The sequence below is a fragment of the Cyanistes caeruleus genome, unplaced genomic scaffold (genome assembly GCF_971803275.1).
Source record: "Cyanistes caeruleus unplaced genomic scaffold, bCyaCae1.hap1.1 HAP1_SCAFFOLD_103, whole genome shotgun sequence".
NCBI classification, from domain to species: domain Eukaryota; kingdom Metazoa; phylum Chordata; class Aves; order Passeriformes; family Paridae; genus Cyanistes; species Cyanistes caeruleus.
In genome coordinates, this window is record NW_028255905.1 from 828,203 (window position 1) to 846,253 (window position 18,051).

Here is an 18,051-nt window from a genome sequence, read left to right on the forward strand (position 1 = left end):
CTGTTGGAGAGGTTTTTTTGTCCATTAACAGATTGATGTTGATACTGCATCAATATCACTATTTTGGTAAATCACTGCCAGTCTCTTCCCAGCCTCCCCAGGACCCAGCAGAGCCTCTCCTGTTCCTCTCAGGATCCCACAGCCCCCTACCAATTTCCCCCCACTGCCCCAGGACCCCCAAACCCTCTCCCAGTCCCTTCCCAGCCCCACCAGGACTCATCAAGACTCCTCCCAGTCTCTTCCCAGCACAACCAACCTCATCCCAATCCCTGCTTTCCCATCCCCAATCTCCTTCCAGCTACTCCAGGCTCACTCAAATCCCTCCCAGTGACACCCAGCACCCCCAAACTCCCTCCCAGTTTCCACCAGGACCCCCAGAACCCCATCCCACCCTCCCCAACATCCTTTAATCCCCTTCCCAGCCATCCTAAGCACCTCAATCCCTTCCCCAGTTTAAACCAGTCTGTCTCAAACTCCCTCCCAGTTCCTCCCAGCACACCCCAATCCCCCTCTGGGCCCCCCCAGTGCCTCCCCCGCTGCCCCCGGCGCTGTGGGGGCCGGGCCGTGCCCCAGTGCCGGCTCAGGGGGTGCTCCAGGCTGCCGTGCTCCACCTGGCAGCTGGAGCTGAGCCCGCATTGCCGGGGGCGGTTTCCAGCAGCACCAGGAGCTGCTGGCTCCAGTCCCCGCTGGGGAGCACGGCAGTGGCCAGCACGTGGCCCGAGAGCTGCTGCTGGCCCTGGGAGCAGCTCAGCTGGATGTGGGCAGGGGAGAAATCCATCAGGGAGCAGAGCAGGCGGCCGGGGCCGGGCTGGGAGCTGGAGGGCACCAGCGAGATGGACACGCTGGGATGGGCACTGGGAGAGATGGGAGACGAGTTGTGTGGCATTGAGAGGGACTGGGAATGGACTGGCAGGGACTGGGATGGCACTGAAAGAGATGAGAGTGGATACTGGGACACTGGAAGTAAGTGTGGAGGTCTGGGAGTGAAGTAGGAATGAACTAAGAATAGACTGGGAATGGCTAAAAAGGAGTGGGCGGGACTGTGCTGGCACTGGGAGGGACTGTGGTGGCACTGGGCGGGACTGTGGTGTCACTGGGAGGGACTGTGGTGGCACTGGGCGGGACTGTGGTGGCACTGGGAGGGACTGTGGTGGTACTGGGCGGGACTGTGATGGCACTGGGCGGGACTGTGGTGGCACTGGGAGGGACTGTGGTGGCACTGGGAGGGACTGGGAATGAAGTGCGCGGCACTGAGGGGCCGAGTCCAGCGCGGGGCTCTCGGCTCTGTGGATCTGCCCGGCAACTGATGAGTCATCAGAGAGGCGCGCTCTGATTGGCTGAGGGGCGAGAGATGCACGGAGGGGCGAGATGGACAGGCGGGGTCACTGGGAGTGACTGGGATGGACTGGGAGAGGCTGGGATGGACTGGGAGAGCCACGGGAGCCATTGGGAGGGACAAGGGGCCCCGGGGATGGGCACAAGGAAGCCTGAGGGCTCTGGGGTGATTCCCAGGGAGGTTTGGAGGGACAAGGCCGGGCCCCTCTCTGTGCCCCGCGAGCAGCGGCCCGGACAGAAAAGTTCAGGAGCGGGAGGAGGTGTTTCTCAAGATTGATTTTAATCCTCATTCTCCTGGTCTGATTTGCTCAGTCCTAAGTTCAGTTCATTTCCCCAGGTCGGGCTGTTGTGGCCCTGATGGTGATCCCTGAGTGACCTCTCCCTGCCCTTGTCCCGACCCACGAGGATTTGGATTTGTTTCAGTTCAGTGGAATTCATGGTGATTTGGGAGGAGCTGGAGCAAAGCAGCTGGAAAGCACAGTGGGCCTGACAGGAACTGAACCAGGGCAGGAGTTGGGGCTGCCTCGAGTGAGCTCTCACATTGTGAACATTCATGGGGTCTTTCTAAGGAAATTTTGTTGTAGTTTGACATTCATTATTAAAAAGCAGAGTCACAGATGGAGCTCTGCTTTCACCTTGAAATGAGGGGGTGGAACGTGGGCACTGGGACTTCTGTAACTTCAAGTTGTTCCTTGATCCTGGACACTTTAGCTTTGGCAATCTGAAGCCCTTCAGCAGCAATGTCTCTGCCACCCCCTGGTTTCTGGCTCAGACCCAGCTCGCAGCTTGGACAAGGTCTGGGCTTTGTCCTCTTGAGCTTTGGGAGCCTCCCGGGAAGCACCAGCCCTCCCCAGCCCACCCTTGGTAGCACTTTTTCTTTTCTCTCTGCTGACGATTTTATCCCCAAAACTGCCGTGGGAACGTTGTATCCAAGCACATCCTCCAGCGCTGCACTTTCCTCCTGTGAATTCCCTGTGCAGGGAATGTGTCTGTGCTTTTCCCTGCTCTGTTCACTGACAAACAAACCTGAGCCCGTGGGACTGTCAGAGCTCCTTCATGCCATGAAATCAGGTTGTGTTTCTCATGGCATGTTCTGGAGGAGCTTTTCTTGGTGTGTCTTGTGCTGCTGGAAATGACACAAGAGCCAGGAGGGAACAGAAGCTGCTGCTGCCCGTTGGCTCAGGGCCAGGGAACCAAGTTGTGCTCCCGGGCAGTTGGGCCCTGCTGGAAGCAGAGCCGTGTTTCCCTTGAGCAGCTCAAGCTTGTGACAGCTCCAAACAGGAAACCTCAGCAGAAAACTCTTCCTCCAAACTCAGCTGCTTTCCCTCCTGCAGCTGTTTGGGAAAGAGCCTCAAAGCACAGACTCTGCTGGGAGCCATTGGTGCATTTCCTCCCTCCCGGCAGCAGCAGCTCCTGAGCCCTTCACGGGCTCCTGGCCCTTCCCAAACCCTTCAGCTCCCTTTCAACTCTCAGCACTCACTAACATGTGCATTTCTTTCATATTTAAACTGCATTTAAACTTCTCTTTTTCTCTCCTCTCTATTTTTTTAATCTCCTCTTTATCTCCTTTAATCCCCTGACCACCAGTAGGATGGGGATGGAGTCTTGGGGTGGGTGTGGGATGAACTGAGGATCCAGCAGAGAAGGGCAAGGCAGCGGGGAGATTACTCAGCCAACCCTTCTCCTGCTCTCTCCTCCCCCAGGCTCCAGCTAAAGCAAGCCAGACTGGAAAGGATCCCACAAATGCTGTGTTCTCCTCCCTCTGAGCTTGGCTGGGGATCCTCAGCTTCAGCCTGGTGCAGTGATGGCTTAGATTCGCTAATTTGAGATTTTTGGCTAATGCACTAAATTGAAGAGGTTTATTATTACTTAATCACCCTTCACCTTTGCCAAGTTCTGCTGCACTGTGTCTGCTTTTCACCCAATACACTGCTAGCTCACCTACACACATGTGCTTCTTAGGATAATATTTAGATTCATAGCTTACTCTATAAAATCACACAATTACAGTTGAAATCTCTCCACCATCTCACTCAATGCAGTTTTTTATTTACTTATGGCATATTCTTACTTGCAGCTATAGGAACATAAGCTTATGAATTCTCGACTCAGCGTCTGTGAACCTTTAGCATTGCATGAACCCAAGCTCCTTCCAAGGCTGTCAATCAAACCCTTCAGTATCTGTGGAAGTTTCTGTCTTTCCATTTCCCACAGCCCAGCAAAGGATTTGTGACCCTTTGTGACAGAGGAGAAGCTCCCAGGCAATTTTGTGTTTGCTGTAGGGAAGGTTGGGTTGCTCTGCATCAATTCCCAGAGCAGCGCAGAGCATTGGCTTTGTGATGTCAGGGCATGGATGCCACCTTGTCGTGGTGACATCCCAAGGTTGCCTTGGTGCACGGAAGGCCTCAGGGTCAGAGCAGCTCTTGGGCTTGCTCAGTGCAGGAGCATCCTCCTGCTTGAGGCGTTTGTCAGTGGGCAGCTGCACACTGCACAGGAGCCTTGTTTGTTCTTGTGGTGGAGCAGAGTGTGCAAACTGGCAAAAATGATTGAGCAGCTCGCTGCTGCCATTTGCACCATCTATGTCATTGGCTACTCTGGCTATTTCCTGACCAACCTGGCACGTAAGTAGAGGTTTTCCCTGGCTGGAACCTGAGCTGGCTTTTGTAGGTCTCCCTGCTCTTCCTTAGTGACCAGGTTGCTATTGAAACACAAAGACCATGAGGATGCCCCTGGTTTGGTAAAGCTCCTGTCAACACCTTCAGCAAAACACGGGGTGTCTGTAGCCAGGGGGCTGCGGGCAGCATTTGCAGGGCTTCTGTTCCCTCCACGGGAGAGCCTGTGGCAGCAGAGTCTGGCATTTCCTCACTTTGCTGGCTCAATCTCTTGGGGTGACTTTACTTTTAAGATAGCTCTGAGAGCTGGGGAAGTTGAAACTGCTGGAGGCTGATGGGAGTTTTTTCTCCTGACTAATTCCTGGCCATGGGTGAGAATTGGCAGCGGTTTTAACTATTGAGAAGTGAGATCAACCTTTGAACAGCACCTGAAGGTGTGAGGCCGGGAATTTCTTGCTCTCTTTGGTTTCTGGTTTCTGACGAGGTCACAGGGCTCTGTCTCGGCCTCCTCCCCCCCTCCAGGCCGGACAAGGCTGCAGAGGGCGGGGTGGGGGGAGAAACGGAGCCGGCCAGCCTGACTTGGTTTGCAGTTTCTGCCACTGAACTGAAACCTGACACCATCAACATCTGCAGCTTTAGCAAGATTTTAACTCTTTTACCACCTGCATGAGACTTGCAGATTAATCCTTTTTTTCCAGAGAGAGAGAGAGAGGGAGTGATCAACCATCAGCCCATCAAAGACAGTGATGAAAAAAAATAAATTTAGAGGGGGAAGAGAAAGAAGGAGATGCTTTTAATAAGCTGAAATATTTTTCTGTTAAAGCTATGGAGATGGACAGTAGTTTTCTGAATAAAAACTCCTTTAATTCGTGACAGAGTATATTGGGAGGAACGGAGTGTTTCCAAGTGTGGATTTTGAGCAAATGATGAAGTAGTTGTGACACTGTGAGATGCTGGAACAGAGGGGGAGAAGTAACAGTTGAAGATTTGTGGCTTTTAAGAAGCAAAAAGAGAAAACTTCTGTTTCCAGGGGGGCTCACAAAAACAGATAAAGAGAACTTTTGTCTTTGAATAAGTCATTCTTAAAAATGACATCCCTAGACTCATGACCCATAACACACCTCAGAGTGATGGCAAATGGGAGGAGATAACTGATGGCAGATTTCCCGGCAGCTGGCATCAGAGAAATAGAAAGCTATGAAGAAAAATCATTTTCTTGTGAAAAACTCCATAGAATGCAGAAGAAGACTTTTGTTTCTCTACAAAGACTGATGAAAAGACTCTAGCAGGAATTGGGACTGTTGTAAACACCAAAGTTCCAAAGTATTTTTGTCTCTATGTTGTCATGTAAACAAGAGAATGGCTGGGTAGTGGGGGAGAAAAGGGTTGTTCTGGAAGTTTTATTCTGGTTTCGTATTCTTGTAGTTTTTGTAAATAAACTTTCTTTATTCCATTTAAGTTTTAAGCCTGTTTTGCTCTTGTTCTAATCCATATCTCACAGCAAGAAATAAATAAGTTTTCTAGTGATTTTTTAGTTGCTGCTTTAAACCACACCAGTCAAGCAGGACACCTTTGAAAATGCAGACTGGGAGATCTTCTCAGATGCTGTTCTAAATAGGCCACGGTTCTCTCCAGTTTTCTCAAAGAATTTGGTTCATTTTCCTTGCCCACTGCAGGTCATGTGAGCCATGTGTTCAGAGGTGCCGATCCTGAGGTGAGTCAGAAAGGAACATTTGATGTTCCTGGTGTTTCAGAATTGTGCAGGGAACTGTGAGCTTGGCCTGTGGCAGTAGAGTGCAGAGGGCCAGCTGGGTGGGCTGAAAGAAGATCCATTTCCATGTTTACAACAGCAATAGCAAAGGCATTGTTGGCTATTTCCTAATTTTCCATTGCAGAGCTTTAAAAGAACTCAAAGCTCAGCTTTGCAGAGAGAACGTTGCTTGCTGATAGTAGCCAGGGTGAACTCTCTAATTCAGAGCTATTTGCAGCCTGGCTGAATTAACCCATTTTGATTTAGTTGGAGAGACTTAGAATCCCATTGCTATCAAAGCTGATGATTTGTGCTTGGTAGAGCTGAAGAGAAATAAGGTTCTAAATGATAGGGAGCTGCCTGTCCCTAACTCCACCATCTGTCCACAGAGCCCAGAAGCAAGAGCAGACTCTGCTGTGGCTCCCTCTGCTCCTGGAGAAGAGGCCAAAGAGGAGCAAAATGAGCAAAAGGAGCACGAGCCTCCAGCTGTGGTCACAGCCCAGCCTGACCATGCCCAGACAGTAAGTGCCAGTGCTGGGTGCTGCTGTCTTTAGTGCAAGGCAGAGCTGCAAGTTTCTGAGCAGCCAGCACTTGCTGTTGCTGGCTGAGGATGCTGAGTGCTGGAGTCCTGCCAGCACCCAGCCATTCCCCCATCCCGTGGCAGCTGGAAATTGGGCTTTGAGCCATCGTGCTGAGGCCCCAAAGCGCTGCTGCCTGCGGGTGAGCAGCTGGCTGCTTGGCTCAGGGAAGCTCTGTCTCTTGGCTTCTGCCAAGCCATGGCCAAGGGCTCACACGGCATTTCTGGGGCTCACAGGGCTTGCTTTGTTTGCTGTCCCTTTTTGGAAATCTCTGCATGACCTGGAGAAGTGTTCTGCAGTTTCCTTGAGTAATTCTTCACTTCTGCAGAGTCTTTTAGGCCACCTGACTTTTGGCTTTTGATAAGCTGCAAAGAGATGATTGTGTTGTCCATGAAGCTGTGGCCAGCCATTCTTGTCCTGTGTGGCCAAAGAAACAAACTGTGTAGTTCTGAACCCTTCTTCTGAGGCAAAATCCACAAGTGGCAAGTTTCTCTTGATACGTTTTGTGGTGAAGTCTGCAGCTTTGGAAACTGCATTGGAGCCTAGTGTGGGGGCAAAGCTGCAAGTCCTTGAGTGCTGTCTTTTGTTGCTAAGAACCCCTTTAGAGATGGTTGTTTTTTCTCCTCAGAGCTGTTTTCCTCCTCCTGCCTCTTCTGTCCTGACACTCCCTGTTTAACATCTAAATTTCTACCTGTGCTAGTGAGGTGGGACAATTCCATGGTTTAGGTGGTTTTTGGTGACTTTGGTCATACATGCATTACATGACCCATGGCTTCCTTCATTGGCATCCCTAGGGGTGTGTCAATTAATTTGTTGGTGGGGCCTTTTGAGGATCTCTGTCAGTGCCACTCAGAATTCTCAGCTGACAAAAGAGGGAGGAGAAACACCTTGGTCCTCTTCCATATCCTGAGGTGGCCATAGAGGCTCTCTGACCTGCAGCAGAGGATCCAATTGCACACATCCTTGTCTCCTGAATGAGCAGGATTTCTAACAAGAGTGTAGATGTCAGAGGGGCAGGAGTGGCAGTGCAGGCCTGAAAAGAACATGAACTCCAGCAGTGTCTCTCCCAAGGGCTGAGCTCACCCAGGAAGCCCCTGCAGAGCCAGGATGGAGCTGTGGGACAGGGCTGGCTGTCAGTCACTAGGGAGAGACAAGCAGGACACAGCAGAAGGGGAAGGAGGCCCTTGAGAAATGCCCCACATTTCCTGTCAGCTGCCCAAGAGTCTGTTGGAGATTCAGTGCCAGATGGGCCCTGATTGCACTGCCAGGGTCACTTTGGAATCTGTGCTTCCCCACAGGCAGAGAACAAGGCAGGAGAGCAGCAGCACAGAGCTTTGGGAACGTGGGAGCCCATCAGCCTTTGAGTCTTGGCCCACAAATGTTGGATGAGAAGTTGAAGCCCATCTTCTCTTGCTTTCTCTGCAGGTCCATCCAGAGAAAGAGCAGGAGCAGATTGTTTTATCAGGACAGCCGTGCCAGCCTAAGGGAGAGCTGTTCCCAGCCCAAGAGCAGGAAGAGCAGCTGGGGCAGCAGGTGGAAGAGCCACTGGAGAATGGCCAGGTAAGGCTGACTCAGCAGGGGACAAAGTGAAGGGCAGGAAGAGGGGCATAAAACGCAGCTCTTGGGACTGAGCAGGCCACGAGTGCCAGAGGCCCTGAAAGCAAAGAGCCTCTGCAGAGATCAGCAGCGGGACAGGAGGTTACAGTGGAAGCAGAGGTGGGTAGGGAAGCAGAAAGAAGTGACTGAATGAGTGTGATTTTGAGGCTGAAACTGAGGAAGAAGCTGAGCCTGATGGCAGCTCCCAGGCACTTGCTCTCCATTTGTGTGTACAGAACATCGAGGCAGAGCCCCAGGCAGAGCTGCCTGAAGCTCCGAGGGCCATCATGGCAGTGAAGAGGAGGCCTGAGGAAGACGGAAGCATCCAAGAGGAGATGAATCTCCCCTGGCAGAGAGGAAATCAACAGAACCAGGTGAGTGAAAGAGTGGCAGACACTCCACTCATGGAAATTCCTCTCTGTCATTCTTCACAGGCCTCTGATGAGGAGCTTCTGGCAGAGCTGCAGGAAGCTGAGGCTAGGATCAGGGCAAGGGAGAACAGGCTGGAGGAAGAAAGGAGAATCATCGAAGAGAAATTCCATCTCCTCGCTCAGCAGCAAGAGGCTCTAGAAAATCGAGTGAGTGAAAGAGCAATAGGCACAGCAGTCACTGCAGTCTGGTGCTTTCTGCCCTTCTTGCCTTTCCTCTGCAGAGCAGCAGGGGGCTGGGCTGATGCCTCTCAGTGCCATCCTGCTGTAGTGTCTATCCCAGCTGCTTGGAAGGACATTTCCTGCTGTGCTCAATCTCAGCTGCTGCCCTGGACAGTGGCACCAGTCATTTGCCCCTTTTGCCAGCACTCATCTCAAGGGATTCCTGCTGGCCTGCTCCTGCTCTCCTTGTTTCTTCAGGGCTTTTTGCAAGTGAACACAGTCCCCCAGACAGATTTGGAATACAAGCTGCAAGCTGTCTGTATCCCTTGGTGAATCTGCTGCTGTCCTGCTCCTTCCCTTTGCTCACAGTCAATGAGCCTTGGCACACAGGGACAAGCTGTGGTCTCTGACTGCTTTGTTCTCTTTGACTTGAGGTGGACGTGTTGATATCTCACCTGGCAGCCTGCGAAGGCTTCCAGCAAATGCCGGCTGATGAAGAGCCCCAAGGTCGGCGGCAGGCACAGGTACTGTCCCAAGCACAAGTGCTGCAGGCTGAGCACCTTCTGAAGATGGTGCAGGAAAAGAGGACTGAGGGGGAGGAGCTCCAACATTAGAACAAGGAGCTGCAAATGTGTCTGCAGCCCTTGGAGGGGGAAAGGGATCCTTGGGAGGAAGTGCAATGGTCGTTGTTGCAGTCATCCTTCAGAAAATCCAGGAAAATGGAATATGAAACTGGCCATCAACTTGATTAAAACCAACCTTGCGTTTTGACCATTTGGTTCCAGAAGTGGGCATCCAAAAAATCCAGTTGATGAGCTTTGCATGTGGCTAACAGCAACTTCCTAAGGGCTTGCATTTGAAAAGGGAACTCGGGGTAATCTCTGCCAGCCAGCTTTCTGACACAAACTCCTTTCTTCTCGCAGATCTACACAGGCTCTTCCATTCAATCTGCTGCAGCAGCAGCAGCAGCAGCATCTAAAGGAGCCTTTGTTGCCCAAGCTGAGCAGTGGAGCCGGGGCAGTTTGTCCATTTCCAGCAGTGACACATCTGCTGCTCAGCTCCAGGAGAGCCTGGGAGACTTCGTGGAGCAACTGAGTACGTCTGGTGTATTTCTTGTCTGAGGGACAGTGTATTGTGTGCACGTGCCAGCAGAGCTGTAGCAAATGATCCTCCTCACTTTGGTGTCCCAGAGACATTTAGGACTCCCCACAGGAACTGCTGTGCTCTGAGGCAGCGAGAGAGCGCTCTGGCTGTTCCTGCTGCCTCTGAGGGCAGCTTGGACTGGCTCGGCTTTGCCTGGCATTCCCTTGCCACTAAAGGCAGCAGCAGGAATTGTTCTTGGATCAGCAGAAGGCTGTGGCCCAGCAAATGATCTATGCAAGTTCTGTGTGCTAGTGGCCAAACTGAACAGAATATTTGATTCCTAGATTCTCCTTAGACTCCAGACTTCCCACCAGTCGTCAGAACCAAAAGACTTCAGAGATATTGATTGGATTTGGGGTTTTGTCTTTTTGTTGGGGTTCCGTTTTTAGTTTTCAGTTTTTATCCTTTTTTGGTTTCGGATTTGGGGTTTTTTGGTAGAGTTTTTTTTTTTCTCCATCCTGAAAGGGCTGTTCTGCCCCATGGGTTTTAGTGGTGTCATTATTAGGACTGTTTTTATTGCCTCTACTACATCTACAAGGTTTTTATGAGAATGCTGTATTTTTGTCAGTGAGGATTCCTTTGCAAGAACATCAGGTGACAGCAGAAACAGAGAGCAAGAGATGTTTTCATTGGGCCCACAATGAAGAAACAGATACTTGTGCCACAATCTGTAATTAATATCCCAGATTTATTTTTATAAAGATGTGTCCAAGAGACACATCCACGTGGTGTGATCAGATAAAACAGCACTGCAGGCATTTCTCAGGAGCGAGCCTGCAGCCCCTGTGCTGTGTATTCCTCAGATCCATGGCACTTTTTCATCCCTGATTCCCAGCCATTCCCATGACTCTTAGAATCCTACCTATTGGCCCAAGCCCTGCTCAGATCAGTCTCTGGGAAAACACATCAAGCCCTTTGTGATTCTGCAGCACAACCCATTTAATCTGCTTCTTGCCCATGACAGCTGCCAGTGCTGTGCTCTCAGAAAAGACCTGGTGGGGCTGAGAAAAGATCCCAGCTGATTTGGTGTCTACCTTCACCTGCTGGGACACAAAAGGGCCTTGATCTGCACCTGGCTGTGTCTGATCTCCAAGGCAATGCTGTTGTGTCCTGAACGGGGGCCACAGCTTGTCAGGGGCTCAGGCCGGCTGTGTCTTCTTGCCATTGCTTGTCAGTGCTCATGCTTGGCCTTTGCCAGCCTTGTGCTGTGCCCTGCTGTGCTCTCTGCGCTTCATTTCCTTCCAAGGACTGGACAAAATCAGTCTCTCTGCTGCCCATTTGTACTGCACAACTGCCTGTCTTGTTGCTGCTGTGCTTGCTGCCCAGCTGACCACAGAGGGTTCAGAGCCCCAGACAGCGGGGCTGCCTTTGGCATCTCCTGCAAGTTGGGATCTCTGCCTGAAAGTCAGCATCTTGCATTTTGTTTCCCTCAGGGAGAATGGTGAACAAGGAAAATCCCATCACAAAATACATCGAACTGGAAAGTCTTGGCAGCGGGTGAGTCCAACCACAGTCACTTCTACACAGCCATGAGCCAGGTGTTTCACTGGGGGAATATCCATCAAGTGGGAAGTCAGACAGGTTGTCCAAATGTTTAGACAGCGGGCTTAGTCTGCCCCATGTCTCAGTACTGGCCAGAATTTGTCAAGTGTGCTCAGAAGGCATTGTCAAAGACATCTCCATGCTGCCAAGGTCTTGCCTGCAGCAAGGAACAGAACCTGGTAAATCTGCTTGTCTCTCAAGTGTGGGACAGCTCAGGATTCATTTCCTTCGCATTTTTGGATGTCTCCAAATCATCTGGCCACACTAATGAAAGGAGAAGAATCTTGCTTGCCTGAAAGCACAACCTACCCCCAATGAGAGCTGTCAGATAACAGTTCTCAGGAACATTTCTCTCCAAGAGTTTGCTAAAGGAAATACTCCATGCTCAGGATTAGAATTGCACAGTTTAGAAGCTGATAGCCGAGATGAAGGAATAAGCTGCCTTTTGGAGCTGAGGCAGTAAAGCCCAAGGCTTCAGGAACAGGCCCAGTGCCCAGGCACTTGAGGGGAAAATGCATCATCTGCCTTCTGGCAGACCCCTCCTGCAACCTGCAGCTTTTAGGCATTTACAGCAGAGCTCTCCTGTCTGGACTGGCTTTCAGTGCAAGATCTAAATGGCTTCTCCTTTCTTTGCTGCTGTTTTGTTTCTAGGGGTTTTGGAGAGGTTTCCAGAGCACTTGACATTGCAACAGGAGGAGAGGTAAATGTCAACAGCCCCTGCAGCCTCTGCTGCTCTCCAGGCCTTTCCCCACTGCTGACAGCTGTGGCTGGAGCTTTGAGGAGAGCTGTGCTGAAAAGGCACAAGAAGCACAGACTGGAGCCAGCCTGCAAATTGCACTTGGAACAGGCTTTGTGGACAAGGCAAATCGCCAGTGGCCACATGTCCTGTAACTGACCCCCAAGGGAGCAGAGAAATGGGCTGTTGCAATGTCACTCCCTAATTACTCCAGTGATGAGGTCTAATCACAAGGCACTTTGGCTCAGCTTGGCTGTGCCATTCCAAAATCACTTGCTCCATGTGTGTTGTGGTCTCATGCTACCAATTTTCTCAAGTTACTCCTTTCAATGTCATTTGAGGTGGCCATAAAGAAAATAAATGTGCAAGGAGTGAGTAGGAAGATACTAACCATGAATGAAATCAGGATCATGGAGAGTAATAGGAGTCCCAGGATCGTGAATTACTTAGCCAGGTGAGTGGTCACGGTCCTATCCCTTGAATGTTTGTTTACATACTACAAGCATGAGAGCCTAAAAACCCACTTTGGTCAGTGGCAGGAAATAGAGCTGTTAATGATTATTTCTCTACTTATCTCCAGTGGATGGGAAGAGACTGCATTTTGTCTGCATGAATCCACCCTGGCAAATGCAGACTGAAAATGGTTCAAAACCCTGCATCAGCCCTATCTTAAGAATTCAATACCTTCTAAGTTCATTGCCTCCAAAGTTCTTTGGGACTCAGTTTTTCAAGTTTCTTAAATGCTGATGAACCATCCAAGAGAGGATTGCCCTTGCATTGTTGCCCCTCTTTTCCATTGCTGTGCATGCCAGGAAGACTAGGTGCTTATTTCCAGAAATGCCATGCGTGACAGGTTTTTTATCTGGGCTCTTCCTAAACTGCCTTTCTCCTTGAGACAGCACAGACTGCAAACACTGCACAGCCTAGAGGCAATGTCTATGCCTTTACTTCTGCCCTTGTCTCCAAGGGACCCAGAAACAAGACTCAAGCATAAAACCAACCTAGGCGTGCATGTTCACCTGCATGGCCTTGTTGCCTTTTTTCAGCTACCTTGTGCATGAGGAACTCTGGCTGGTGATGGAGTACATGGACGGAGGCACTCTGAGAGATCTCATCGACGAGATTCAAATGTCTGAAGGAGAGATTGCAGCTGTCAGTCGGGAGGTCAGGGATCCCATCTGTGCTTCCAAGGCCTTGAGCTGCATTGTCTGGGAAACAGGGGCTCAGAACGGGAGGGATTTCATGGGCCAAGCTTGGTTTCTGTGCTGCTGCTCGGCTATGGGCAAGCAAGAGCATCTCAAGTGAACTGTCTGCCAGTACCCCTACACTCACTGGACTCACTTCCTGTACTCTTATCCCCTGCTCTTGTATTCTAGCTCTGTCTCTTGCATTGGCATTTGCAGTTCTCCACTGAGAAAGGTGCTGCTCTGCTCCTGTTGGAGCAGCAGGCTCTTGCTCTCAATGGCGCTGTGTTCTGCCATTCCTCCCCATTCCCCTGCAAAGGGAACCTTCCACAGCTGTTTCCTTTCTTGTGCGATGAACTCACAGCACTACTTTTTGCCCCCCTGGTTCTCTTTTCTCTCTCAGTGCCTGCAAGGACTGGATTTTCTTCACTCCAACCACGTGATCCATCGAGATGTCAAGAGCAACAACATCCTTCTCAGAACCGACGGCTCTGTCAAGCTGGGTCAGTGTATTCTTGCTCAGCTTCAGCCTTCCAGGAATGGGGGGTGTGGGGCTGCTTTCAGTGACTGCCAGCTCCCCAAAAATGCTGCTGCTGGCAGTGCAGGGGTCCCCCTTGCTGTGGGCTGAAGGCACAGTTGCAGGGTGCACACAGCTATGACAAGGAACCACAAGCAGCCAAGAGTGCTATTGCTCTGTGTGTGTCTGTGTGTGTTCCTTCCAGAGGGAGGGAGCTGCAATCTAAACCTTCAGGGGAACAAAAGGCACTGCTGGAGGAAGTGTAAAAAATGGGGGGATGTTTGAAGTAGCCAATTCATATTTCCTTGGCTAAAGCCCTAAGGAAAGAGAGCAGGGAGTGTTGTCCAGGAAATTCAACTGCACATTCTCAAACTTCCACTGGGGAATTCTCTGGCTTGGTTTCCTAATTGAGAGTATTAAAATTAAAAGAGTATTTTGCTTTCTCCTCAGCTGATTTTGGCCTTTCTGCTCAGCTCACCCCTGAGCAAAATCAGCGGTGCTCGGTGACCGGGACTCCTTGGTGGATGGCACCTGAAGTGGTGAAGCATAAACCATATGGCCCCAAAGTGGACGTGTGGTCTTTTGGAATTGTGGCAATTGAAATGGCCGAACAAAAAACTCCTTATGACAGTTTCACTGCTCAATCGGTAAGGAGCAAATACTCTCTGATCCCGCTGTCTTTCTCACCTGTCCCGTGTTCTCTGCTCACTGCACAAAATCCCATGGCCATCTGCTGGAAGTACTTCCACCAAGGCCCCTTCTACAAATGTCCCTGCAGCACATCAGCATCTGCTGGAGCTTTGGTTGCAGCACTGGGGGAACTCAAGCCTTACCTCGCCCAAACCATCTCCATTCTCAGGCAGCATTTTGCTTTGCCTTAGAAGTCGTTCCAGCTCTTTTGGCTGTGTAGATGGCCCCAAGAATAGGAAACAAGCGTCTCAGAGCTGCTGTTATCTTTCCAGAAATGAAGCAAAGAAACTCAAACCAAACCAAGTTTCAAAAACAGTGCTTTTGAGAGAAGAGGTGCAGCCCCATTCTTCTCACAGGGAAACTTGCCTGAAACCTGGAGATGAGGCTGTAAAGCCAGAGTCTCTTCTGCTTCTTGTGCAGTGCTGCTGAGACACTCAGTGACCACCTTCTTTCCTAACCCAAGCCACTTTCTCCGTATCACCAAGCTGGAGCCTGGTGACGGGGAGAGCCTGCCAAAACCTCCTGTTTGTTTCCTGGCACTTTCTGGGATGGGCACAGCGTTAATGCATTGACTTGAGAATCCAACCAGCACAGGGTTACCACAGGGATGACACTTCTGATTTCACCATGAATATTTTCCTTTTGCCACCTAAGGGAACCTGAAATTTTCAGAGTGCTGAGAGACAGAGCTGCAGGTGGCTCCTGTGTGCCCAAACAGGCATTTTCAACCCAATACATTTGTGGAGGCATCTTAATGTGTCTGTGTTGAAAATGAGATTCCAAAGGTTTGTTTCCTTCCCTGAGGAACACCTGCTGCATTTCCTTTCTTTTCTTCCAATTACCATCATTTTCAAGAACAGGACAAAAAGCCTGAAGAGTTTTGTTTTATGGCAGCTGTGCTTAAGGGACCAACAAGCACTGCAGAGATTCTTTTCATGTAAGAATCCTTGGAAATAGTAGAGTTCGTTAGAATAGCAAAATCCCTCTTCCAAAAAGGCTGCCAAGCTGCTGGGAATCCTCCGAGAAGGAAACACGTATTTGCTGATGTAGTTGCCACTAACTAGATCAGGCAATGAAATCAGCTGCCAAGGCAAGATCTGCTGGATGTTGGCAAAGCTGTGGCTTTGGGGCTTGGGTTTTTTCATGATACAGGAAAGCCATCATCCAAATGCTACAGGAAAGTCATCTCTGCCTCTCTGCCAGGGCAAAAACTGCCACTGCAGAGTGGAGCTTAAACAATGGGCTCTGGGAGAGCAGTTCCAGATGGGAAAGAAGCAGGTGGAGCCTTGTGTTTCCTTTTTCTCCAGGCTAAATTCCACATAGCCACAGAAGGGAGCCCACAGCTGCGGCAGCCCGAGCAATTCTCGCCTTTGCTGCGTGACTTCCTGAGCTGCTGCCTGCAGAAAGGCGAGGCGCAGCGCTGGTCTGCCAAGGAGCTGCTGCAGGTAAAATGCCAAAAGGGCTGCAGGTGAAACAGTGTCCCAGGGATGGGCTCCTCCTCCACTGAAATCCAAGGCATCAGATGAGCCCCCATCCTCCTCCCTTCCAACCTTGGTGCTGTTTAGCTGACAGTGGGGAGCAATCCTAGACTGGGCTGGGCTGGCAGGGAGTGCTGGGTTTTAGCGCTGGCTAAAATCACCAGGGCACTTACTCATTTCTTGCTGGGAGCTATGGATTAGGAGAAGGGCAAAACAGGCTTCAAACTTCAAAGGAATAACAAATTTTATTAGCAGGCCCACAAGAATAAGAAAGGTCTCATCTGTGCAGTGAAAGGGTTCAATCTCACCCAGGTCATGGCAGTCACGGTGTTGGATTTCAGGCTGTGCTGGGCCCCTCTCTCTGCCCGGGAGTCGCTGGCAGGGGAGGCTCGGCCTGGAGCCGTCGCTGCACGCTGGGGAGAGGGTTTAGTGTGGGCAAGATGTCAGCAGCCGTGGCCTGGCCCAGCCTGGGGCCGGGGTCCCGCAGCCTCCATCCCCCGCCCGGGAGCCGCTGGGCTCTGGCCCGGCCTCCCCCAGGAGCACAGGCCGTGGGCGAGCAGGGCCGGCCTCACCAGAGCTCCGTTACCTTCGGGCTCCGGAAGCAAAGAGGGCCAGTGCCCGGGCTGCTGGTTTTCAAAATGTGCATCATCACAGAGGCACATCTCATTTCTAAATGGTGCAAAATGTTGTCAGTTCTCAGAACTAGCCAGCCATTGGCCTGTCTCAGGCACAGAGGAAGCTCCCAGCAGCTTCTCTCAAAGAAATCACTTCAGTGCGGGGTTTCTTACTTCTTTCCCTAAATGTCAATTCATCTCAAACTAACACACAGGGACATGGAAAGGTCATCTAGTCTGTGTCCTGCAATGAGCAGGGACATCTTTCAAGAGATCAGGATAGTCACACCTCAGATATTTCCAGGGGTGGGCCTCCTACCAGCTCTTGGGGCAACCTGTGCCACTCTTGCCCCATGCTCCTGACCTACTCTGACTCAATCCCCTTTTCATTTAAAAAGTATTCCCCTGCCTTTGAAGCTCTTAGATTGGAAAATCATGCTTTCTTGTTGTTTTCTTTTCCTTTCTGCAGCATCAATTTATAACATCGGCCATGCCTGGGTCCAGCCTGGCACCTCTCATTGTTGCCGTGAAGAAGTGGAAGGAGGAGGCAGGAATGCAACAATTAATTTAGAACTGTCTTCTCCATGACCAACATAGAGTAGGATTATAGAGTAGGATTGCAGAGTAGGATTGTAGAGTAGGATTATAGAGTAGGATTGTAGTGCAGGATGGTAGTGTAGGTTTGTAGTGTAGGATTGTAGGGTAGGATTTTAAATAAAATTTCTAAAATCTCAACTCCTTTGGAACATTTCTTTCCTTCTGACCCTGTGAGAAAGCTCAACATTTCCTCCTGAATTGTCAGTTTTTTCTTAGAGGTGGAAAGTGACATTGATGGCTTCTTTGGTACAGTTTGTAAGGGGGGAAGGCTCCTCTTCATTCATCCTCTCCAGACCACACTGCGTTTAAAATATGGCCAACTGGACAAGTTTTGCCCAGCTCTGGCATTTCTATTTGAGGCAGAAACAGCAATGGCATTTGCAGGAAAAACCAAAGGAGGAGCGGTGCAACGCAAACATCCTGTGCAGATGCAGGTTGTGCAGATGTGACTCGAGAGTATTTGGGTTCCTGCCACTTGGATTTGTATCCCTAAGAGAAATCTCTTTGGCTGGAGGAGAGTCTGGCTGAAGAGAGAAAGCAGAAAGAGCAATGAGGGTGCTGTGCAAGGTCTCCTGTGGTGCAGAGCTGTCAGCGCCTGTGAGGTGAGAGCGGGCCCGGCCTTGGCCAGGCTGGAGCCCCAGCAGAGCCCTGGCAGAGCCCGGAGAAGCCTGAGCCTCGGCACAGGCAGGCTGGAAGGAGGCCCTTGGGGCTGCAAGAGGCAGCAGCCTGGCCCTGGCTGCCTCTTGCTGGCACCAGGCAAATCCTCCACTCTCAGAGCCAAGCTGGCAGCTGGCTGCTCCTGAGGGGAAGCGGCGCCGTGCTGGGCACAGCACACACTGGTGCCATGGGCTGTCCGGAGTCTGCACAGGAGGAGAGAAAGGCAAAGAGCAGCCCAGGGCTGCTGCCCTGCCTGACCATTGCTGCTCTTCTGCCGCGTGCCCTGGAACTCCTGGCAATGGTCAGCAGTGTGTGCAGCACTCTGGGCACAGGGGGAGGGAGCCGGGCTGCTCCGCAGGCTCCAGCACAGGGCAGTGTCCTTCAGGCATGGCATTTCTGCCAGGGGAACCGAGGCCAGCGTGAGGCACTGAC

The 18,051-nt window shown here is 51.1% G+C and overlaps 1 protein-coding gene across 1 annotated transcript; it reads left to right on the forward strand.

Annotated features, from left to right (window-relative positions):
* The first annotated feature begins 3,582 nt into the window (after positions 1-3,582).
* On the forward strand, positions 3,583-17,100 carry LOC147646290 (uncharacterized). Its single transcript, XM_086873674.1, has 15 exons — positions 3,583-3,956; positions 5,624-5,661; positions 6,087-6,218; positions 7,701-7,835; positions 8,108-8,449; positions 8,896-8,985; positions 9,385-9,556; positions 11,038-11,101; positions 11,798-11,846; positions 12,224-12,336; positions 12,929-13,046; positions 13,470-13,569; positions 14,034-14,230; positions 15,581-15,718; positions 16,835-17,100. Exons 1-15 carry the CDS (start codon positions 3,689-3,691, stop codon positions 16,934-16,936), a joined length of 2,058 nt encoding a protein of 685 aa, XP_086729800.1. The 5' UTR covers positions 3,583-3,688; the 3' UTR covers positions 16,937-17,100.
* The last annotated feature ends 951 nt before the right edge of the window (positions 17,101-18,051 follow it).